We start from the raw sequence: 25,558 nt of genomic DNA, 5'->3' as shown, positions 1-25,558 counted from the left end.
CATGGTGTCACCCCTTCCATGTCTTTCATTTCAGCAAAAGATTTCGAACATGCTCTTACCTGATCGTCATGAAGTATGAAACTGCATGCATTGTTTAATTAGCATTGAATGCTGTGGTAAGTTATCAGGCAACATGTTGCCACCCAGGCCTCTATTGGCACAGACAACATACAATCATTGATGTTTTGAAGTGAACAGTGTGTGAGAGCATGAGGAATAAAAAGTAACAGGGATGCCAGAAGAGAAAGGACAGCATGAGACTGGCAAAAATGCACAAAACGAAATATACATCGGAAAGAGATGCATTTTTTGGAACCCAGGTGTTATGGAGAGAAGTAGTAACACAGAAATTGAAAGGAGACATGCACAGGCCTCAGCGTTGGTGTTTAGGGCCACACTCACATCCCCATCCTTGATGCTCCATGTTTCTGCCGCCACCTCAGAGCCAGCCTACATGAGCAGAGTAAAGCAGTAAGGGTACTGAAGAGGAGGCCAGAGGGTATTCCCCTCTTGTTCTCCCCAAATAACCTCCCGTTCCCAGCAATCAACCAGTCGCCTGAGGGCATTTAGGTCATGTGATCACCTGCAGCCCTCCTACCTGTTGGGATGGGTGAGGAAGGGACACTCTCACCATGAAAGTGAAACAATTAGTCAAGACATAAATTAAAAAGGTTGACAATGGAGAACATGGGAAACCACAGAGTTGAAAGTGGAAAACAAGGTCAATCCCATAGCTGATAGTGAAAAAACATGGAAAGAAGCATTAATAATTAAGCTAGTCAACAGTACGTGGCCACTAGGTAGTGGAAGAGTTAATTGTATGAGTGAACATACAACGTATCAGACAGCTTATGACTTACTAACGGAGCAGACAAAACAACATGGTTCAGTCTTCTCACAGCAAGCCTTACCTGATCATCTGTACAGTCATTGGAACTGAGGTAGTCTCCCCTAAACATCCACTGGCCAGAGGCCAGCGTTCACACAAGATTTGGTTCTGGACTGCCAAGATTGGAATAGAAGCTATGTGCTAGCCTGTTTGGCTACTGAGGAAAACCAGCAACTTTACCTTTTCTCCCTTTGTCCAGACCACAGTAGGCGCTGGGTCTCCAGTGATGGGCACGTCCAGTCGCAGCTTGTTCCCAGCCACCACCACTATGGTGGAGTCGGCCGTGTGACCCATGCAGTCCAGGTGGATCTTTGGAGGATCTTCAGGAATAAAGAATGATGGACATGCAACATATGTAAATGTATTCTTAATCCAGCAATCCAAGATATATAATCCTTGCAATTGAGTAAGAGGCTGCGAGGATGAAGAATAAACCATGGCATACCTTGGCGAGGCACATAATCAATCTTGACCTCTGAAAAGTAGACAAACACGCAATTAATTTATTAGATGAAAATGATCATTATGAAATGACATGGTGTAATTGTAAAAGTACCCAGGAAGTTGAGTTTGGCTGAGAGGTTGAATGCGTATCCCTCTGGAACAAAGGTGTAGTCACCCTGGTCCTCGGGTTTGACGTCATCGATAGTGAGTTTGTGGATCCTTCAGTGAGAGAACATAATTTTCACTAGTATTTGTCCAACTACTCAACAAACCTTCTGATCCTACCCAGTACAACAGTATGGATACCATTCTCACCTGCCAATGTGTGTAATATGGGTCCTGGCATCAGCCTTCACTTCCACTCCGTTCTTGTACCAGATACCCTTCACAGTCTCATCTGAGACCTCACACTTAAACACAGCCTCGTCCTTTGCCTTCACCGTGAGGTCAGCAATGTTCTGGTACACCTCCAGTTCCTTCTCTAAAGAGTCAGAGGTCAGAGATGATTCACAATGTATGTTGTATATGAAGTATTTCAGAGTATGGTGTGTTCATTATGATTCTATGTTTTTCTGGGAGACTTTTACTAGGGAATCCTAGGTGACATGGATATACTGTATAACTTATACAGTATATAACAACACCAGATACATAGAGGATAGGGCATCTGATCCACACAGGAAACACATACTTTTAGACATCAATGGAGGCTGCAAGCTCAAAGTCTATCAACATAAGAGAGAGTACGAGACAGTTAAGGGTAGTGGACAGGTAGTGTCCGCAATGATCAATGTAAGCTACTCCACTCCTAGTGAAGGTTACAGCAGAATGAAGTTAGCTGACAGGAGCAATGAGAAGCTGCTACCGAGAGCATAATGGGATTGGCAGCTGGTAATTCTTGGCAATGGCTAAATTTGAATAGAGGCGCATATAAACTATTGTTGCGAGGCGGGCCAGACACCAGACATCATCTTTAAATTCAACTACACGCAACACCCCCTGAGCGACACACAACAAAATAATACACACAAGATACTTGTGTATTCAGAGGTTTGTGTTTAGTCCCCTCCTGTACTCCCCGTTCACCTATGACTCCAACACCATCATTAAGTTTGCAGAAGACACAACAGTAGTAGGGCTGTTCACCAACAACGAAACAGACTGCAGAGAGGAGGTCAGAGACCTGGCAACCTCTTCCCCAACGTGAGCAAGACAAAGGAGCTGATCGTGAACTACAGGAAAATAAGGGCCAAGCACGCCCCCATTCACATCGACGGGGCTGTAGTGGAGCGGGTTGCGAGCTTCAAGTTCCCTCGTATCCACATCACTAAGAAACTATCATGGTCCAGACACAGCAAGACAGTTGTGAAGAGGGCACAATGACTCATATTTCCCCTCAGGAGACTGAAAAGATTTGCATGGGTCCTCAGACCCTCAAAACATTATACAGGAGCACACTGCAACACACACACACGGACACACACACACACACACACACACATGCATATTGACGCCACACACACACAGACATACATTCACATTCCACCACACTCCACATACGCTGCTGCTGCTCTCTGTTTATTATCCCTACCTACATGTACTGTACATATTACCTCAAATCCGCTAAAGACTGTTGGAAAAGCATTCCAGGTGAAGCTGGTTGAGAGAATGCCAAGAGCGTGTAAAGCTGTCATCAAGGCAAAGGGTGGCTACTTTGAAGAATCTCAAATATAAAATATATTTTGGATTTGTTTAACTATTATTATTCTATTCTATTCTATTATTCTAAAATGGTAAAAATAGAGAAATACCCATGAAGGAGTAGGTGTGTCCAAACTTTTGACTGGTACTGTACATCTACATCCAAAATGTTCCCCAAAAAATTGCAGGTCTAACTTTAGGACTGCAAAACCAATGTCTGCACTCTGCAGCTCTTGACATCAATGACAGAGCATTTATGGCCATGTTAGGATTGTAAAACTTAAGCTGATGTTTAGTTAAGAGATGGTGGAGAATGGGTGTTTTTAGACGTCATAATGACATGGCTAAGGTTCTGTCACAGTTGAAAATGCTGAAGTGACGTTGTTAATTGATGGTTGTTGTTCAATCACGTAATGGTTTAAATTAATGTTGTTATTTAACTTTTGTCCTACGTTGGTTTAGATTTTCTCCTACGTTCGTTTTCATTGAATGGTCATCATCCAACGTCTCTACCACGTCTCCTGTGGGTTGATTCTCTATGCTCGCTGGAATAGGACAACATTTTCAGTTTGCTGTATTCCCTATCTTTTTTGAATATCCCTATAAATATACACCTATTGGCACGAATTAGATATACAGAAGAAATTAAACACGCAGTACAACGGGACAGAATATATATATATATATATATATATATATATATATATATATATATATATATAGAGAGAGAGAGAGAGAGAGAGAGAGAGAGAGAGAGAGAGAAACAGAGAGAGACAGAACCCATACAGAGAGACAGAGAGAGTGCGAGAGAGAGACAGAGACAGAGACAGACAAAGACACATATAGACAATTGAAGGTCACCTGCGCCAGCCTGTACCCATCAGATAAAATATATGGGCCATGTCTTCTAACTTTAGCTGGTATTTCAACAGACTTGTGTTTGTGCTGTAACCTAGACATAGTGACATGTTTGATGGCATGGGCAGCCATGTTTCAAGGTTAGGCAGAACAGGGGCTTGCTTGGAGTGACAGGAACATAAGAGTAGGCTGGGTCTCGGTGAAGGGTGAGGAAGATGATTCACATTGTTTTTTTGTTTTTTAAATCTTCAGCCCAGTACTATAGTTCAAAGATGACTTTGTCTGTCTATAAACTGGACATGCTTTATGGACTGCAGGTGGTTGGACCCCCGGATACTAGCTATCATGTTCAACATTGTTGAGCAGAGATGTATTTCAATCTGTTGTGTTGTCTGACGTGAGCACTTACCCGACACCATGAGTTCAGCCATAGATTCACCACCATTGGTTTTAACTGTGTAGTGGCCACAGTCCTCCTTAGTTGCCTCATTAATGATGAGGACGTGCTTGCGCCCATCTTTCTTGAAGCGGTACTTGAAGGACTCATCCCTTGTCAGCTCCACACCATCTTTCTCCCTGCATAGACAGAGCACCACATGAGCACTAGCAGTCTCAAATTCTCCATTATTGTCTGATTAATTGAATCTACATTTCTACATCAACATTTCTCTCTATATATATATATATATATATATATTAAGCAATACTATATAAAGACTATATAAACAGTCACTATAACAGGTGTCACTATAACAGCTTTGATTTGAGACAGTATCTAGTGAATGTATTACAGAGTTGCCGGTGTAACACTGTCAGCCATTTTGCATTACAAATCGGCACTGACAAATGTTCTCAATATGTCACTTTTCTGAATGGTCATCACTTTACCACAACTATTTCATTTTCACCAATGAAGGCACCGTTGCACAGGTATTAATTAACAGTGGTATCATTGCAATCTGATACTGTATGTTTGCCCAAAGAAACAAATTGGCGGATAGATATTTATTTATGTGCCCGTGGTTAGGCCCAATTCCAGGAACAACACAATGTTGTATTTTGGATGGGTGACCATAATTCACGATTGCTTTCCCGCTAAAGGACAGGGGGCGTGCTAACAGCCCTGTGTGACCTTTCATGTGGCTGATAATTTACTGCATGTTGTAATATCCAGCCTAGCCCTGTGGCAGATATACTGTGACTGGGATACTGTGGCAGAGACCCTGTGACAGAGACATTGTGGCAGAGACAATGTGGCAGAGACACTGTAATATATAGCCCAGCCCTTTGGCAGAGACACTGTAATATATAGCCCAGCCCTTTGGCAGAGACACTGTAATATATAGCCCAGCTCTTTGGCAGAGACACTGTAATATATAGCCCAGCCCTTTGGCAGAGACACTGTAATATATAGCCCAGCTCTTTGGCAGAGACACTGTAATATATAGCCCAGCCCTTTGGCAGAGACACTGTAATATATAGCCCAGCTCTTTGGCAGAGACACTGTAATATATAGCCCAGCCCTTTGGCAGAGACACTGTAATATATAGCCCATCTCTTTGGCAGAGACACTGTAATATATAGCCCAGCCCTTTGGCAGAGACACTGTACCTGAGACACTGTGACAGGAAGGTCAGCATCTGTCTGTCAATCAGGTAAGTCACAGCCTGGGGGTGACTAACACGTTAAAGCCATGAGCGACACAAATGCCATCTACCGGACATGTGAGGAATGTGCACCATGCAGCGCAGACTCAAAAACTACATCTGTTTCAACCCTTACAACCAGAATAATGTTATCCTCAAACCAAGATCTGATGTGTGGATTAATTCTAACAAGGGAAACACAAAATACAGCTATTTCCTATATGAAACCTAATGTACCACAATGTCACCATATTACATTTACATTTAAGTCATTTAGCAGACGCTCTAGTTATTACCGCCATCTGTTGTGTCTATCCGAGTTGTTGTGAAGTGACGTAATGTGAACAGTATGCCAGACCATGCTTTTGATGTCCTCGGTCAGGGACTTGGCACTTTGTAAATCTTAAAATACTGTCTGGTATGGCACCCATTGTTAACCTCCTCACACCTTCTATGGTATAGAAGTGTTTGAGTTTGATTTGTGGGTTGAGGGAACGTCTTACCATTTGACAGTAGCCCCTTCTTCTGACACCTCACACTCTAACTCCACCCGCTCACCCTTCATGACCATCTGGTCCTCCAGATGACTTGTAATAGTGACAGGAGGCTCTGCAGACACACAGAGAAAGAAACAGTAAGAACCACCATTATACCACCAGGCACTTTAGCAAATAATCATATTTCCCTTGTTGTGTTATGATGCTATCTTAATCATCACGCAGGCACAAATATAATGTCAGTGTGAAATGCATTCAAACTGGTGTACAAACGAAACATTGATTTTCCACTTTCAGTTGTCTCACATGCACCTTTGACAAAGAGCTCTGTGGTGCACTTCTCATCTCCGACCACACAAGTGTATGTGGCATCGTCTGACAGTGAGCAGTGGTTGATGGTGAGGTATCGCTTGTTGCCAACACTCTCAAAGATGTACCTGGTAGATGGACAAGAACTTTCATTATCCACTCACATTATTCACCAGCACCTTTCATAATAAAATAAATGTTCCTTATTAACAGATATAGACAACATTCAAACCACAATAGCCTTCTGTGTAACACTCTTCCTGTTGATTATACATTGTATAGATAGTTGGTAAATTGGTTGATAACAGTTTAACATCAGTCATCATCATGTTTTCAGAGTAGACAGCAGTGTGGAGACCCTAAAAAGCTTCCATATTTACAATGGTTGACAGTCATATTCCTGTCTAGCTTATTTCAGCCCTTTGCTACTGTCGGTACCTAGCAAAACAATCTCAGATGTGTTGCTTGACAAGATGAAAGTACTTACTTGCTGTTCATGAAAGGTCAGCAAGATCAGCACAGTCCATCCATGTGTTGTGTCGGGGGAGAGAAGAGGAACGTTAGCATGACATTATATAGCAATCTGAGAGATAGCTAATTGTATTGTTGAGTTGCTGAATAAACATGTGTTGTACACACATTTGTAAGAGATGGTACATCAGTAATTCATTCTAATTGAATGCAAGCTCAGAAAACCCTCTCCGCTGATGGCTACCTTCCAGTTGATTGAATCTCCTGCCCATTCTTCAGCCATTTTACATCTACGTCTTCATTGGCCACCTCAATGCATAGTTTCATTTTATGCCCTTTTTCTACCTGGTAGGCAGGGTCCAGCTTCTTTAGGAAAGCTGGGGTTTGGAGACACAGACACGTGAGCAATGACTTTTCCTATAGTTAACCATACTGATCTGCAGAGGTAACATTTAGCTGTAAATACAGATACAGTAGCTAGCTTCTACAATGGAGGCTTCCATGGAGGGATGACTGAAGGGATGAGTACCTAAATGGGTATTTGCGGTGTCCATTTTAGGGCGGGTTCAATCTCAGGATGCATAATGTATGAGCTGAAGGATAAGTGTTGGTTTTCACAAACATAGAGATACCAACCTTCACTCTTCTTTTCCTCCTTCTTCATCTTCTTCAGCCTCTTCAACATCCCACGCAGGTCTGTTATGCCATACTGGAAGGCGATCTTCTCATACTCACTGGCTGGAGCCTTCTGGAGGATTTCCCATACATCCTCATCAGGCTCATTTTTCACCTGGGACTTAGAGGCACTGGCACAGAAAGAGGGGACAAGGGGACAAGGTAAGCCACTGTCTGAAGCCATCACTAAGCATTATCATTAGGCTACATGACTGACCATGCACAGTAATAGTTAGGTCTATCCATGCTCAATAGGCCTACTTATACATTTTCTTCATTACTTGCAATTTTCCATTACAATTTTCATTTGCATTCAGGTTTCACTCAAAAACTCATTGCAGTCTTCACATAACAGTCAGAAAGCATATTATTACATCGACAATAATTGTTTCTTACCGATGACCTGGTGAACCTTTAAAAAAACTGCTGCACTCATTCCGAAGCAGAACCCAAGCGACAAACCAAACAGATTAATACACACATCAAATATGATTTGCAGTACCCAAAATCGAATTATAGCACCCTAGAACCCACCCATGAAGACCGCAAACAAGCGCAACAACTACAACAAATATAATTTCTGCTGCAATAGTCTGCAGACATACAGAAAAGTGTCATAGCTATTGTAAAATATTGAAAATGAATTCCGATTAATCAGAATTATATAGAACATCAAATTCCAATAATTGATAGTGCGTCATGAATTTAGAAAAAAACATTCACATTTTCAACAAACAAGAGATCCTAAAACAATGTGTTTGCCAGTATAGGTCAATGCATGACATCAAGGTAAATGCCAGGGCATGAAATCCACTAGACTAGGAGATGGGTTTGACATTAAGGGATTGAGTGAGATGGAACAATGTCTGTGTGTGATGGGGCGGAAATAAACCATTGCTTTGAAAACAGGCGGAGTTGTGACTGGATATCGAAGGAAGGTCTGGAGAGTCAGTAATGACTCATTGTGATGATGCAGTGACACTCATAGGGAAGAAAGAGATGCAGACCACAAAGTGTTGTGAAAGCTTCTATTGCATTCAGATGTGTGCTAAATCCCCTGCACTCTTAGAAGAAAATGTGCCATCTACAACCTAAAAGGGTCATTTTGCTGTCCCCGTAAGATAACCCTTTGAAGAACCCTATTTGGTTCCAGAGAGAACCCTTTTGGGTTCCATATATAACACTCTCCACAGAGGGTTCTACATGGAATCCAAAAGTTTTTTTTACCTGGATCCAAAAGGGTTTTTACCTGGAACCAAAAAGGGTTATCCTATGGGGACAGCGAAATAACTGTTTTGGAACCTTTTTATCTAATAGTGTAATGTGTTCTAGCTTGTGTGGTAGAAATGACAGAGTCTTCTACAGGGCATGAGGTATGTGAGTGTGCTAGGCAGAAGTAGTTTGGGACCAGTGTGAGATTAGCAGGAGGACTCAAGATGCATTGTGAGTAGGCAGCAAGACTGACCTGAATTCAGGTTAGTGAAAAAGTAACTGGGAAAACATGTCCATTAATCCAATCTGTTGGGTAAACTAGTAGTAGTCACTTACTCTCTGTATAGGGAGGGGACACAAAGAGAGGTGGACACAGTGAGATAATATGCCCAAGAGAAACAAGCTTACTGATTTGGAAAATAATGATGTTACTCAACTTTTTGTTCTGAAATAATCAGAGATAATTCACACTCACCTTTTCTTCAACAAGGCACTGAAGTCCAACTCTCCTGCTTCCTCACTTCCATCCACACTGCTGTAGAAATATCAGCGCCAATAACACAATGTCAGTACCCTATCAAAGCAATGTATTCTGACAGTTTGGTTATCATCATCACCATAAGAGATGAGCGGCACCCTTGAAAACAACATCAAACATGTTGTCCCCCACGAATGATGCCAAAATCAAAATCAAAATGAAATCTGTATTCCACACTGATCAATGGGACGAGGGATCTCAGGGAGAGGACAGCCGTTTTAAATGTGGCTGGACGTGTTCATCTCCTCCCTCTGATCTCTGAAGCGATCAGGATTAAACGAGGGCCTGGTGGTTTTTGTGGTAGAATTACAACACACGGCGGTGACTTCCTCCAGTGATATCTCTCATCCGACAGCCCTGGAGAACCAGTGCCACAGAAAAGCCTGTGTGTCTTAACACATCCTGGCACTTTCAATGCCATCAAACCAGGGGCAAGACCAAAACTCACTACGTCGGCTCACTGTTTGTGCAGCTGGCTCCGCTGTTTTGATAAAAGACCCCGTGGTAGATCAGAGAGAGAGTTTGAGTGACATATAAAGTTGGTGGGCTGTTAAGCTAATTGTTAACCCAGCCTATTGTACTCTCTCACCTCCAGACCAGAAGCTGGTTCTGTCAAAGTTGACACAATGACAGTGTTCAAGCTGTCAAGCTAAAGGATGACCCAGTGTATTTAACATGTATGGTGGTCTCTTTAAAAGATGAGTTAGGTCAAACCTTGTCTCTTTCACACCATGGCAGTCTTCTCAAAATTCAGCAAGGAAGTTACATATTTCCATAAACTGGCTCTGTTTGACCCAAAGGGAAAACAGAGAAAAAGAGGGACTGAAAAGCTTTCCCTGAAGTCTTTTTGGTAATCAGAGGCCCCAGTGTTTGGATATGAACCCCCAAGTTGCAGCAAACCCTCACTACCTTCCTGATGGTACACTTCTCTTCCTAGCAGCTCCACTCCTGACAAGTTGGCATTGCCAGATAGTTATTTCTCTCACATATCCAAAGGACTGTAAAGATACTATTACACCCCATTTACCTATTGTGTATTGGCACATACTGTATACTAAAAAGAGAAGCATGTAAATAACCATCCAACAATATGCACAGACTGCTAGTTTGGGGCTGTCTAAAAATGCTTTAGATAATACCATTGTACAAAGTTGATTTGTGTTGTTTTGTTGATACAGCTTGCTAAATAACAACTTGATATACTTTTCCTTTAATCCTTCTCACTTTCTCTCACGCACACACACGAACACACACACATGAGTAGAGGCTGCTGAGGGGAGGATGGCTCATAATCATGGCTGGAACAGAGAGAATGGAATGGCATTAAACCATGTGTTTGATACCATTCCATTTATTCAGCTCTATCCATTACCTTGAGCCAGTTCTCACCAATTAAGGTGCCACCAGCCTCCAGTGACAGACACAAACACACACACACACACACACACATTTTTTTTCTTAGCTTACGTGCGCCTGAAAGCTGCCCTGATGTCAAACCCTTCCACAGCCCGGGCCTCTGAAACATGATAGAATAATCAGTTATCTCTTCTCTATCATTGATTTTTATACCACAGGCACTATAAAAAATAACTGATATTTACTGTATGCTTTAGCAAGGAAAGGCACTAAGGAGAAAATAAGAACGATTGTAGTTTCTGTTAATCTGCCCCTAGTGATTGTATTGTGTGAGGGCACCCACCATGCACAGTTAGGTCAAAGTTGCAGCTGTCAAACTTGTCCCGGGATGACACCTCACACCTGTAAGCTCCAGCGAAACTGGGCTTGGCTGCAATGATCTGCATCTCAAAGGTGTAGACCTGAAAACAAAGGTAAAAATTCCTGGTAATAATAATGTCAGCCAAAACCATAAAACCTCTGAAGTCTTTTACAAGGCGACCTCTAGGACTTTCCTGAACAACTTTTAACAGCTCATTGCAGTGTCCAACCTGTTCTTGTATCATGATGTTCAGAACTGTACATTGGTGACAACAGTATGTAACATGCTCATGCATGGGACAAAAGTCTAACCTTAGAGTTACGATCATAAAGCTCCTTGAGCTGCAGGTTCTTTCCAGACTTGCTAGCCAGGTCCATCCACTTCCCCTTAAACCACTTGATGGTGGGCTTCTTCAGCAGTGAAGCAGCATTCACTTTAGCCACAAAATGAATGTTCTCACCTGGACAGAACAGTAGGGAAACATGCTTTGACATGCCCATAGCATCTTTATGAATGGCTTGCATGAATGGCTATGATCTCTGGGGTACTGTTCCTCACTAAGTTGCTCTGGAGGAGAGAGTCTGCTAAATGGCTAAAATGTAATGGTGTCACTCACCCACAGTGACCTCCCCACTCTGGGGTTTCTCTGTAAACAGGCCAGTGAGGTCTGTCTTCGTGTCAGGGGCTTGACTTTCTGAGAAGGGAACAGGAAAATGTTCAACAGGACAAAGCAAGGGAGAAGCCGGGAGCAAGTAAACTACCAAGGATAGTTATACCATCTGTTTTTTGTTGGGGGGTTTTCTACACAGAAGCTCTGTGAAGGCTGATACAAAGCTAAATTGTGATACTAGCAAGTGCAGTGCACAAGTTTTTCAGTGAAGTATCTTACAATGTCTCCATTGTCATGCATTGTGACCCTACAACATCACCACAAGCGTGTATCCAGTAGCTCAAAGGATCAGTGGAAACAATCTGTAAACATTGGTCTAACCATCAAATCCTGGAGTGTCATGTGGCTGTATATTGGCACCTGGCTGAGGTGCTGCTGGTGTAGTGTCCGCTGCTGCAGGGGTCTCTGCTGGGGTTGGGGCCTCCGCTGGAGCTACAGTGTCTGTAGCAGCTGGATCTGAAGCTGCTGGGTCCCCTGCTCCACCCTGGGCTTCCTCTGGTAACAAAGAATTTACCATGAGAGACTCATAGAACTGAATGTTTCTCGGACTGTAGGCCACACACACTGAGTCTACAAAACATTAGGAACACCTTCCGAATACTGAGTTGCATTAAGACCCCTGAAAAACTCAGATAATACTTTAATTCCACTTGACTCACATTTTAATTGCATAGACAATCCTGTGAAATCCACAATATCAAAAGTGTCACACAAGCAGGAAGATGGCATGCTTGGGGGAGGCATTCATGCAGGAACCAATGAGATGATCGGGGGGGCATCATGCAGGAACCAATAGGATGCTCGAGGGGTTACATTTTGTGGTGAAGCTTAGCCTTTGCACATGTTCTCTTAACTCATAAAATGTCTTAACATTTGAGAGCGCTTTGTTTCCGTAGGCACGTTTGATGTTGTTTTCCCAAATTGATAAACATGTTTGTTAAATCTATGTTACATATAAACGTACAGTAATTGCTAGCGTTACAAAATGTCATTCCCTTACCATTTTTTGCAACATTGCACACATTTTGATTAATGTTTGGTATGCCTACGATATGTTGTTGCGTTTCATTGACTATTTCTTCACCTCTAAGTGGGCACAATGTTTATAGAGCATATGGACTTTTGCAAGACTCACAAGGCAAGAGATCATTTTATTTCCATAAACAGTGTTTGTTAGCTGTTTGTCCATGGCGCTCCCCATCTGTTTCAAATGTGCAGTAGTCAATGAGAGAGTGTTGAATTTGGTTAACAAAAAATGGAATTGCTCATTTGCTACGTGAGGCTTATTTGATTGAATAGAAGTTCCGTAATGGTTAGGTTGTTACGAATGCATTACGAATGCACTAATATGAGTGAATGCACGTGGCATTTCGGCAACTTTGAAATAAACAACTTTATATCAGTTGTGCCTGTTGTCATAGAGATAGAGGACTCATCATGGATATAACCCGTTTTAACATGGACATTGCCATTGAGGGTTCCACCATTTTAAATTTGTCAACTAGGTGGGGATTCCTAAGAGTTGGGAGCAATCAGCCAATAAAGAAGAAGAAAATGGTTTACTTTAAAATGGAGACAGCCTCAATGGCGCTGCCCAGATGGGTCACAGACGCTATAATGGCACAGATATACAGTATATCTCTATGGCCTGTTGTTCATACAAGTATCTTCCCTCTCATTGGCTAGAATGGTTCCACCTGATCTCACCTCTTCCTGCCGGCCTGCCTTCCATCTTTAAAGGACATGTATTTCCATTGTTGGAGCGGTCAATCGACTATCTTGTCAATATATTAGACAATCTTTTGAAAGATGGCTCTGAGTGGGCCTATCTGTAATGTATTTGTGTGCGGGTGCATTCTAAGAATGCGGAATACTTAGAATACGTGGACAACTACAAATACTTAGGTGTCTGGTTAGAATGTAAACTCTCCTTCCAGACCCATATCAAACATCTCCAATCCAAAGTTAAATCTAGAATTGGCTTCCTATTTCGCAACAAAGCATCCTTCACTCATGCTGCCAAACATACCCTTGTAAAACTGACCATCCTACCAATCCTTGACTTTGGCGATGTCATTTACAAAATAGCCTCCAATACCCTACTCAACTAATTGGATGCAGTCTATCACAGTGCAATCCGTTTTGTCACCAAAGCCCCGTATACTACCCACCATTGCGACCTGTACGCTCTCGTTGGCTGGCCCTCGCTTCATACTCGTCGCCAAACCCACTGGCTCCATGTCATCTACAAGACCCTGCTAGGTAAAGTCCCCCCTTATCTCAGCTCGCTGGTCACCATAGCATCTCCCACCTGTAGCACACGCTCCAGCAGGTATATCTCTCTAGTCACCCCCAAAACCAATTATTTCTTTTGCCTCCTCTCCTTCCAGTTCTCTGCTGCCAATGACTGGAACGAACTACAAAAATCTCTGAAACTGGAAACACTTATCTCCCTCACTAGCTTTAGGCACCAACTGTCAGAGCAGCTCACAGATTACTGCACCTGTACATAGCCCACCTATAATTTAGCCCAAACAACTACCTCTTTCCCAACTGTATTTAATTAATTAAATTTATTTTGCCCCTTTGCACCCCATTATTTTTATTTCTACTTTGCACATTCTTCCATTGCAAAACTACCATTCCAGTGTTTTACTTGCTATATTGTATTTACTTTGCCACCATGGCCTTTTTTGCCTTTACCTCCTTTCTCACCTCATTTGCTCACATTGTATATAGACTTGTTTATATTGTATTATTGACTGTATGTTTGTTTTACTCCATGTGTAACTCTGTGTCGTTGTATCTGTCGAACTGCTTTGCTTTATCTTGGCCAGGTCGCAATTGTAAATGAGAACTTGTTCTCAACTTGCCTACCTGGTTAAATAAAGGTGAAATAAAAAATAAATAAAATAATAGTTGTAGGTGGCCTTCCTGCGAGGACGTCAATATTATGAAGGATTCGACTGTGAATTAAATAAGTTCTGATGATTATTATGTCTGCTTTAGACTATTATTCCACACTGTAGGCTAATTAATGAATATGCATTTTACATGACCAGTTATGGGTGAACTATCATTTTGACAGAGGTATGTCCCAGGGGGAGCTAAGAGAATGTAATCGCCTGTTTGTTTCTTCTATTTTTTGGAGGGCAGTTTCGGTAATTGTTAGGAGGCTGATGTGAGTCTGTTATACCCTAACCTGAGTCTGGAGTAGACATATTTGCCTGCCTCAAGGCATTTTCTTTTTCATTATAAGTGTTATGAGAAGTTTGGAAATATCTATTTTGGATTACTTTGTCAATATTAGCAATTGAATGTCTGGATCACCATTGACATAAATAAAAGCATAACTTCTGCACCTGGAACCTGCCTGCCTCTTGCAACATTTCTGCCCTTACCACTGCTACAAGGTCCCTATTTAACACATTTGTCTACGCTTATCTTGCAAATATTTCCATTTATCAACTTTGAACGGATCAAGTTTCCATGTGCACTGTGTTATCTCCTGTCAGATGCCTCTTGTGACTATCTATCCTGAGCACTTGCTGCTGTGGTTACTCATGAGGAAACAATATGTTTGTGCCAGGCCAGGGTGAAGGTCATCAGGGAGGGTTTGATGTGAATCACAGCAGCCCTGGACAGGCTGGAGCTGCTCCAAGTCTGAGCTCTCCACAGCCACTCTCTCTCTCTGACCCCAGGCATTTTATCAAACCACACACAGCTCCTACTGCCAGGCGAGGGTTGCTGTGTGGTCAACTATGAAGGTAATGTTACAGTACACACTGTGCTCTGTGCTTGATGAAAGTAAACATACTGAGTGACTGTCTACAACAGACTGTGATTGAGGTGATAACAAGCAGCAGTGCAACAAACAGTGCTCAGTGTTCAAAACACATGTTTATGGTGTTTGGTGGCCTCTGTGCTCGGTGCTCCTCACACTGTGCTCATAGGTGAGTATGGCTCTGGAAAAAGGTCTACATCCTAACAGACTCCCACCTTCCTTCTCCTTCACTTCCAATTTGACTTCTTTCTCTTTCACCTTAAGGTCAAACTTGACTTTTGACCCACCGGCAATCACTGCATAGGCAGTGCCGTCCTCCTTGGTGACTGCTTGGATGCTAAGTGCTTGTTTCCATCTGCCTTGATCACATACTTGTCGCCAGAGGCAAGGTCCTTTGTGTTGCTCTGCCTTCTCACCTTCGCATCAGGCTTCCCTGCCTCTGTCTCAAAACCACTGTTGCCCCTTCCTCTGCCACCTGAGTCTTTGGTTTCTTGGCAAATGTTGAGACTCGAGAGGGAGGGATGGGTCAGAATGAAATAATTCAGTTTAAGATGCCCAGTTTGTCATGGATTTTTGCAGTAAATTGTGATGTAAAGCCTTTGAAGTGCACTATGATGATACACCATAGCAGTTCCATTATCAAAAGGAAGCGCTTCAGACAAATTACAAATAAGGTTATACAGTGCATTCAGAAAGTATTGTGACCACTTTCCTTTTTCCACATTTTGTTACATTACAGCCTTATTCTAAAATGTATTCAATATGTTTTTCCCCTCATCAATCTACACACAATACCCCATAATGACGAAGCGAAAACAGGTTTTTAGGAATGTTTGCAAATGTATAAAAAAAATTGTAGGATTCAGACGCTTGGCTATGAGACTCAAAATTGATCATCCTTGAGATGCTTCTAAAACTTGATTGGAGTCCACCTGTGGCAAATTCAATTGATTGGACATGAATTGGAAAGACACACACCTGTCTATGTAAGGTCCCACAGTTGACCGTGTATGTCATAGCACAAATCAAGCCATGAGGTCGAAGGAATTGTCCGTAGAGCTCCGAGACAGGATTGTGTCGAGGCACAGATCTGGGGAAGGGAACCAAAACATTTCAGCAGCATTGAAGGTCCCCAAGAACACAGTGGCCTGCATCAATCTTAAATGGAAGAAGTTTGGAACCCCCATCGGGACCATCGGGTGACCAACAACCCGAAGGTCACTGACAGAGCTCCAGAGTTCCTCTGTGGAGATGGGAGAACCTTCCAGAAGGACAACCATCTCTGTAACAATCCACCAATCAGGCCTTCTATGGTAGAGTGGCCAGACGGAAGCCACTCCTCAGTAAAAGGCACATGACAGCCTGCTCGGAGTTTTCCAAAAGGCACCTAAATGACTCTAAGACCATGAGAAACAAGATTCTCTAGTCTGATGAAACCAAGATTGAACTCTTTGGCCTGAATTCCAAGCATCACATCTGGCGGAAACCTGGCACCGTCCCTACGGTGAAGCATGGTGGTGGAAGATTCATGCTGTGTGGATGTTTTTCAGTAGCAGGGCCTGGGAGACTCGTCAGGATTGAGGTAAAGATGAACGGAGCAAAGTACATAGAGATCCTTGATGAAAACCTGCTCCAGAGTGCTCACGACCTCTGACTGGGGCGAAGGTTAACCTTCGAACAGGAAAACAGCCCTAAGCACACAGCTAAGAAAACGCAGGAGTGGCTTCAGGACAAGTCTCTGAATGTCCTTGAGTGTCCCAGCCAGAGCCCGGACTTGAACCCAATCGAACATCTCTGGAGCGACCTGAAAATAGCTGTGATGTGACACTCCCCATCTAACCTGACAGAGCTTGAGAGGATCTGCAGAGAAGAATGGGAGAAACTCCCCAAATACAGGTCTGCCAAGCTTGTAGCGTCATACCCAAGAAGACTGGAGGCTGTAATCGCTGCCAAAGGTGCTTCAACAAGGTACTGAGTAATGGATCTGAATACTTATGTAAATGTGATATTCCCATTGGTTTTTAAAATACATTTGCCCCCCCAAAAAAACTGTTGCTTTGTCATTATGGGATATTGTGTGTAGATTGATGAGGGGGGGGGGATGAAATACATTTTAGAATAAGGCTGTAAAGTATCAAAATGTGGAAAAAGTCAAGGGGTCCGAGTACTTTCCGAATGCACTGAATAGAGCCTTAATTGTACCACAGTCTTGAATTCAGTTGAATGAATCTACTGAAATTGATAAATGCTGAAAATGCTGATTTTATCATTGCAATCATCTCTGCATTGCAGTGGGTTAATATCAGAGCTATCCAATGTGTTGTTAATGAGAGGTTTTGATTGTCTAATACATTTCTCCTCTCTGTGAGTCGTATCAGGTGTTTTATTACCCTCTAACCAGAGAATGGTTTCCAATCAGCCCATTACATCTCGAATGAAATGACCTCCACATAGAGCAAGATGTCCCTATGGGTTTAAATACAGAATGCGTATATGCCCCACTAATAAATGCACTCAGCAGGCGACCCCAGTCACATTGACACAGGTAGCACAGTAGAGGGATTAGTGAGACTATTTTAGTTGTGAAGCGAGCATAGAAAGAATGTTACACCTTTGCTGGGCTTCCAAGTGTGCTTCTTTTTTCAGGCTAGTGATGACTGGTATCTCCTCCTTAACCTTAACAGTGTATTTATTGGGCCTATTTATATTACATTTCACTCCAATTCCTCCATATAAAGTAAAGTCAATCAGAAAAAATATAATATGAGTTGAAACATAATTTGAACTAACAGTTATTGTAAAAAGAAAAGGAAAAACAGCAAGCAAGCGAAGCAGCTAGCTAGCATTAGGACCAGGAAGTGTTTACCCAATGAACTTATATAGTTCAAATGTATCTTCTAGTTCTTGTTTTATTTCAGTCCAAATAGTTCACCACAAAAGATTTCTTCATCAGTTGGGGAATTCAAAACCACTTTGCAGTGCAAAGCATCTTTGTATCAGTAGAGAGACTAATTCTTCATTTAAAAGATACTTCAATAAAAATCTGATTTACAGAATAATTATCTGTTGATAGCAGGGTCTTGATGCTAATACTAAATGACTTAGGGAGGTCTTGAACACTAGATGTCTTAGTGACATACTGTATCTGAGTAACTGATTCTGGGAGGAGGCTGCATTGTCATCTGATCTGTTGAGTTGCTCTTTCCACAGTGAATGGAAATGCATTCCATGTGACCCAAAAAAGTGGAAAGTAATTTGTCGGGTTGGCATCCTGTGAGGCATTTCTGGATCATCGGCACGAGTGATGTTTACACATGAACTCAGTGGTGCATGAGATGATGCACTCTGAATTTAGAACTTTGGCTTACATACACTCCCCTATGTATTTATTTGGACAGTGAAGCTAAAACGTTGAGATAAAATGTTTTATGAGGCGACTGTACAGAATGTCGCCTTTTATTTTGGGGTATTTTCATACATACATGTTTTACCATTTAGAAATCAACTTACTTTATGTACCAGTTGCCATACCAGGCAGTGATGCAACTGGTCAGGATGCTCTCGATGGTGCAGCTGTAGAACTTTTGAGGACCCATGCCAAATCTTTTCAGTCTCCTGAGGGGAAATAGGTTATGTCGTGCCCTCTTCACGACTGTCTTGGTGTGCTTGGACCATGTTAGTTTGTTGGTGATGTGGACACCAAGGAACTTGAAGCTCTCAACCTGCTTCACTGCAACCCCGTCGTTGAGAATGGGCATAACGGGATTTCTTATAAGCTTCCGGGTTAGAGTCCCGCTCCTTGAAAGCGGCAGCTCTAGCCTTTAGCTCAGTGGGGATGTTGGCTGTAATCCATGGCTTCTGTTCAGGGTATGTACGTACGGTCACTGTGGGGACGACGTCATTGATGCACTTATTGATGAAGCCAATGACTGATTTGGTGTACTCCTCAATGCCATCGGAGGAATCCCCGGAACATATTCCAGTCTGTACTAGATAAACAGTCCTGTAGTTTAGCATCTGCTTCATCTGACCACTTTCTTATTGATCTGTTGCGTCCTGCTTAAATGTTTTGCTTGTAAGCAGGAATTAGGAGGATAGAATTATGGTCAGATTTGCCAAATGGAGGGTGAGGGAGAGCTTTGTATTTCACATTTAACATGCTGATAGAATTTTGGTAAAACAGATTTCAGTTTCCCTGCATTAAAGTCCCCGGCTATTAGGAGCACCACCTCTGGGTGAGAGTTCTCGTTTGCTAATGGCGGAATACAGCTCATTCAATTTTGGTCTTAGTGCCAGCCTCAGTCTGTGGTGGTATGTAAAACAGCTACGAAAAATACAGATGAACTCTCTAGGTAGATAATGTGGTCTACAGCTTATCATGAGATACTCTACCACAGGCGAGCAATAGCTCGAGACTTCCTTAGATATCGTGCACCAGCTGTTATTTACAAAAATAAACGTAGCAAAAAAAGAAATGTCTATTTTTCAGGACCCTATCTTTCAAAGATAACTCGTTAAAATCCAAATAACTTCACAGATCTTCATTGTAAAGGGTTTAAACACTGTTTCCCATGCTTGTTTAATGAACCATAAACAATTAATGAACATGCACATGTTGAATGGTCGTTAAGACACCAGCTTATAGACGGTAGGCAATTAAGGTCATTGTTATGAAAACTTAGGACACTAAAGAGGCCTTTCTACCAACTCTGAAAAACACCAAAAGAAAGATGCTCAGGGTCCCTGCTCATCTGCATGAACGTGCCTTAGGTATGCTGCAAGGAGGCATGAGGACTGCAGATGTGGTCAGGGCAATAAATTGCAATGTCCGTACTGTGACATGCTTAAGACAGTGCTACAGGGAGACAGTATGGACAGCTGATCGTCCTCGCAGTGGCAGACCACGTCTAACAACACCTGCACAGGATCGGTACATCTGAACATCACACCTGCGGGACAGGTACAGGATGGCAACAACAACTGCCCGAGTTTACACCAGGAATGCACAATCCCTCCATCAGTGCTCAGACTGTCTGCAATAGGCTGAGAGAGGCTGGACTGAGGGCTTGTAGGCCTGTTGTAAAGGCAGGTCCTCACCAAACATCATCCGGAACAATGTCGCCTATCTGCACAAACCCACAGTCGCTGGAAAAGACAGGACTGGCAAAAGGTGATCTTCACTGACGAGTAGGGGTTCTCTCTCACCAGGAGTGATGGTCAGATTCGCGTTTATCGTCGAAGGAATGAGCTTTACACCGAGGCCTGTACTCTGGAGCGGGATCGATTTGGAGGTGGAGGGTTCGTCATGGTCTGGGGCGGTGTGTCAAAGCATCATCGGCCTGAGCTTGTTGTCATTACAGGCAATCTCAACGCTGTGCATTACAGGGAAGACATCCTCCTCCCTCATGTGGTACCCTTCCTGCAGGCTCATCCTGACATGACCCTCCAGCTTGTCAATGCCACCAGCCATACTGCTCGCTCTGTGCGTGATTTCTTGCAAGACAGGAATGTCAGTGTTCTGCCATGGCCAGCGAAGAGCCCGGATCTCAATCCCATTGAGCATGCCTGGGACCTGTTCGATCGGAGGGTGAGGGTTAGGGCCATTCCCCCCAGGAATGTCCGGGCACTTGCAGGTTCCTTGGTGGAAGAGTGGGGCAACATCTCACAGCAAGAACTGGCAAATCTGGTGCAGTCCATGAGGAGATGCACAGCAGTACCTAATGCAGCTGGTGGCCACACCAGATACTGACTGTTACTTTTGATTTTGACCCCCCCTCCCCTTTGTTCAGGGACATATTACATTTCTGCTAGTCACATGTCTGTGGAACTTGTTCAGTTTGTCTCAGTTGTTGAATCTTGTTATGTTCAAACAAATACTTACACATGTTAAGTTTTCTGAAAATAAACGCAGTTGACAGTGAGAGGATGTTTCTGAGTTTACATAGCCCGCCGCCCCTTGTCTTACCAGACGCCACTGTTCTATCCAGCTGGTACAGCGTATAACCAGCCAGCTGTATGTTGATAGTGTTGTCGTTCAGCCATGACTCCATGAAGGATATTACAGTTTTGAATGTCCCGTTGGTAGTGTAATCTTGCGCGTAGGTCATTTATTTTATTCTCCAAAGATTGCACGTTTGCTAGCAGAATGGAAGGAAGTGGGGGTTTATTCAATTGCCTACGAATTATCAGAAGGCAGCCCGCCCTTTGTCCCCTTTTTCTCTGCCTCCTCTTCATGCAAATCATGGGGATCTGGGCCTGTTCCCGAGAAACAGTATATCGTTCCCGTTGGGCACGTCAGACTCGTTAAAGGAAAAAAAGTATTCTGCCTGTCCGTGTTGAGTAATCACAGTCCTGATGTCCAGAAGTTATTTTTGGTCATAAGAGACGGTAGTGCCAACATTATGTACAAAATAAGTAAGGAAATAAGTTACAAAAAACGCAAATAAACAAACAGAAAAACAATCGATTGGGGACATGTAAAACATCTGTGTCACGGCAGATTTCCTCCTCTTCCTCTGAAGAGGTGAAACAAGGATCGGACCAATACGCAGCATGCTAGGTGTCCATGGTTTTTAATAAGAAAAACTGAACATGAACACATATACAAAATAATAACGTGAACTAACCGAAACAGTCACGTGTGGCACAAACACTGACACAGGAAACAATCACCCACAAAATACCCAAAGAATATGGCTGCCTAAATATGGTTCCCAATCAGAGACAACGATAGACAGCTGCCTCTAATTGAGAACCAATCTAGGCAACCATAGACATACAATTTACCGAGACAGGAAACAGCCCCATAAACATACAAAAAGACCTAGAAAGGAAACAGCCCCATAAACATACAAAACTACCTAGAAAGGAAACAGCCCCATAAACATACAAAACCCATAGACAAGACAAGACACATAAATCCCCCATGTCACACCCTGACCTAACCAAAATAATAAAGAAAACAAAGATAACTAAGGCCAGGGTGTGACAATCTGCCTTCTTCTCCGGCTTTATTATAAATACCCTAAAATAAAAGATGACATTCTGTACTATTGCTTCATATAAAACACTTGATCTCAAATCCAAAATGCTGGAGTATAGAGCCAATTTAAGTTTTAGCTTCACTGTCCAATATGTAGGGGATTGTAAATATGCAAAGTCCATGCAGACTCATTTGGTAACAATAGGCTCCATAATGATCCAGAATAAAATGACAGTGGATTGTATTCAATATAACCTAGCCATGTTTATGTAGTAGCTCTGTTTACACAACTCCTGCCACAGCACATATGTGCATTATTCCGAAAATTAGAATTCTGTGAGAACATTTTACAGGGAAAAAAAGGCTTGTTTATAGGGTGATGCAGAAACACTGCAATGTGAGAGGATGGTTGGACAACTGTCTTCATGAGTTCATGGGGGTGAGTATATAAGTGGTCTGTACTTTTATGTTAATCCTACTGTTGCTCTGCTTTGTAACCAAAACTGGGTTGACCTCTACTGTATGTGTTTTAAAACATTGAAAGACATGCACCCTTTTCCCAAGGGCTGGAGGATGGAGGAGGGTGTGATCAAAGAAACACAGTATGGAGACAGCGTTGCTTTTCTCACACAGGAGGAAGAGGGGGTGTTACTTCTCTATTTTTAAAAAGGCTTGGAAGTAACCACCAGTACATTGCATTCAGAAAGTATGCAGACCCCTTCCATTTTTCCACATTGTTTTACGTAACAGCCCTATTCTAAAATGGATTCAATTCATTAAAAACAGAAATGCCTTATTTACATAAGTATTAATACCCTTTGCCATGAGACTCGAAATTGGGCTCAGGTGTATCCTGTTTCCATTGATCATCCTTGAGATGTTTCTAAAAACTTGATTAGAGTCCACCTGTGGTAAATTAAATTGATTGGACATGATTTGGAAAGGCACATACCTTGTCCGTAGAGCTCCAAGGCAGGAATGTGTCGAGGCACAGATCTAGGGATGGGTACCAAACCATTTCTGCAACATTTAAGGTCCCCAAGAAAACAGTAGCCTCCATAATTTTTAAATGGAAGAAGTTTGGAACCACCAAGATTCTTCCTAGAGCTGAGCAATCAGTGGAGAAGGGCCTTGGTCAGGGAGGTGTTCCTCTGTGGAGCTGGGAGAACCTTCCAGAAGGACAACCATCTCTGTAGCACTCCACCAATCAGGCCTTTATGGTAGAGTAGTCAGACAGAAGCCATTCCTCAGTAAAATGCATATGACAGCCCGCTTGAAGTTTGCCAAAAGGCACCTAAGGACTCTAAGACCATGAGATGGAACCTGTTCTGATGGAACCAAGATTGAACTCTTTGGCCTGAATGCCAAGCATCACGTCTGGAGGAAACCTGTCACCACCCCTACGGTGAAGCATGGTGGTGGCAGCATCATACTGTGGGGATGTTTTTCAGTGGCAGGGAATGGGAGACTAGTCAGGATCGAGGGAAAGATGAACGGAGCAAAGTACAGAGAGATGCTTCAAAGGTGCTTCAAGAAAGTACTAAGTGAAGGATCTGAATACTTATGTAACTGTAATATTGAAGTTTTGTATTTTTTATACATTTGAAAATCCTTCTAAAAATCTTGCTTTGTAATTATGTGGTAAGTTTTTGCTTTGTAAATATGTGGTATTGTGTGAAGATTGATGAGGGGGAAAAAACGATTTAATCAATTTTAGAATAAGTCTGTAACATAACAAAATGTGGAAATAGTCAAGGGGTCTGAATACTTTTAGAATGCACTGTACACTCCCTTTACAGTTTCAATGGATCAAATAGAGATAAAAACGGCACAGAAGACATACATAGCTAATATGAAGCTGAAGAGGTAGGCATTGGTAAAGTTCACCCTTGTAACAGCAACAACTTTCAAATGTCACCTCTCTGAAATGCAACTGTGAAGACAATAATCTATGACATGAGATGATCAGTGTGATCAAAAGTTCCACCAGTCCCACAGGTTGGGAGGGATTTGTTATTACAGAGGGAAAAGGGAGAGGAGGTTAAAAGAAAATCCAGTGACGTCTTTAGATCGCAGCTGGAGATGCTGCAGTTAAACAAGATGGAATCTGATCAAGCACACTTACCTGTTTTTTTGACCGGCTCTGGCATCCTGATTGAACGTTTCTTCCAGAAAGTAACCAACAATAACTTACACACTCCTTCCTAGCTCACCCCTTGCGTTTAATAGTGGGGTTCCTGAGCAACCCCTCTTCACAACAGTACCAACCCACCCTCTTTTGTCACGATGTCTAGACCCAATCCCCTTTCTGTCCGGCAATGAGATAATAGACATGCATCCCCTCATCCCTCCCTATCCTTCCACCCCACACTCACACAACCCCAGACCTCTCTGACCTCCTGCAGACCATATTTCAACCATCCCTTCTCCCGACACCGCAGCTGCATGACAGGCAAGGCGAGGGAGGGAGGGAATGGGAGGTGGGGGGTTAAATTTAGAACCTGAGTCCAGCAACGTCTCCTGCTCTTTCTAGATTTGTGCCGCTGCCTGGCCTTGCAAAAAGTAATAGCTGCTTCAGAAAACAACAGACAGGAGGCTAGAGTAATCCTTTTATCTGTTGGCAGGAATATGACTGCTTTTCCCCTGGTGAACCAGGACTTCCAGGAATCCTTCCATGGCTGTCCGAAGCCTCGGCTTGGTGGCATAGCGAGGACATGACAGACTAACAGACTGACTGGAGTAAAGTATTATGGAGTGTTAACTGTGGAGGCGGTTGAGCAACCACACCTTAGTGGAGTATTTTGGGATAATAAGGGATGTCTGACCCTGATCCTTAACATTACATCCTGATCATTTTAGGACTTTTCTTTTTGTGTTTTACCTTGGCCTTGTGTCTGCCCAGTTTTCTGAATTGTCCCAGCTGTTATTGCAAACTACCTTATACTTCCTAAAAACAATACAGTAAAATTCAAATGTTTGGACACACCTAATCATTCCAGGATTTGTCTTTATTTGTACTATTTTCAACATTGTAGAATAATCGTGAAGACATCAAAACTATTAAATAACACATATGGAATCATGTAGTAACCAAAAAAGTACAAATATATTTGAGATTTTTCAAAGTAGCCACCCTTTGCCTTGATGACAGCTTTGCACACTCTT

At 42.6% G+C, this 25,558-nt stretch overlaps 1 protein-coding gene across 1 annotated transcript in view; it reads right to left on the bottom strand.

Annotated features, from left to right (window-relative positions):
• LOC115113705 (myosin-binding protein C, cardiac-type-like) overlaps positions 1 to 24,717 on the bottom strand; it is a 42,049-nt gene extending 17,332 nt beyond the window's left edge. Inside the window, 21 exon segments of the mRNA XM_065012571.1 lie at positions 1,070 to 1,209; positions 1,335 to 1,364; positions 1,446 to 1,552; positions 1,649 to 1,814; positions 4,302 to 4,468; positions 6,042 to 6,147; positions 6,348 to 6,472; positions 6,832 to 6,834; positions 7,060 to 7,192; positions 7,452 to 7,621; positions 9,039 to 9,041; positions 9,178 to 9,237; positions 10,708 to 10,756; positions 10,940 to 11,057; positions 11,269 to 11,417; positions 11,574 to 11,651; positions 11,949 to 12,122; positions 15,627 to 15,752; positions 15,755 to 15,862; positions 15,865 to 15,918; positions 24,519 to 24,717. Coding sequence (XP_064868643.1) covers positions 1,070 to 1,209; positions 1,335 to 1,364; positions 1,446 to 1,552; positions 1,649 to 1,814; positions 4,302 to 4,468; positions 6,042 to 6,147; positions 6,348 to 6,472; positions 6,832 to 6,834; positions 7,060 to 7,192; positions 7,452 to 7,621; positions 9,039 to 9,041; positions 9,178 to 9,237; positions 10,708 to 10,756; positions 10,940 to 11,057; positions 11,269 to 11,417; positions 11,574 to 11,651; positions 11,949 to 12,122; positions 15,627 to 15,752; positions 15,755 to 15,862; positions 15,865 to 15,918; positions 24,519 to 24,543 — 2,091 coding nt within the window. The 5' untranslated portion in view covers positions 24,544 to 24,717.
• Between the last annotated feature and the right edge of the window lie 841 nt (positions 24,718 to 25,558).

Source organism: Oncorhynchus nerka, linkage group LG28, assembly GCF_034236695.1.
Source record: "Oncorhynchus nerka isolate Pitt River linkage group LG28, Oner_Uvic_2.0, whole genome shotgun sequence".
Taxonomy (NCBI): Eukaryota; Metazoa; Chordata; class Actinopteri; order Salmoniformes; family Salmonidae; genus Oncorhynchus; species Oncorhynchus nerka.
This window is presented reverse-complemented; position numbering and strand designations above follow the sequence as displayed.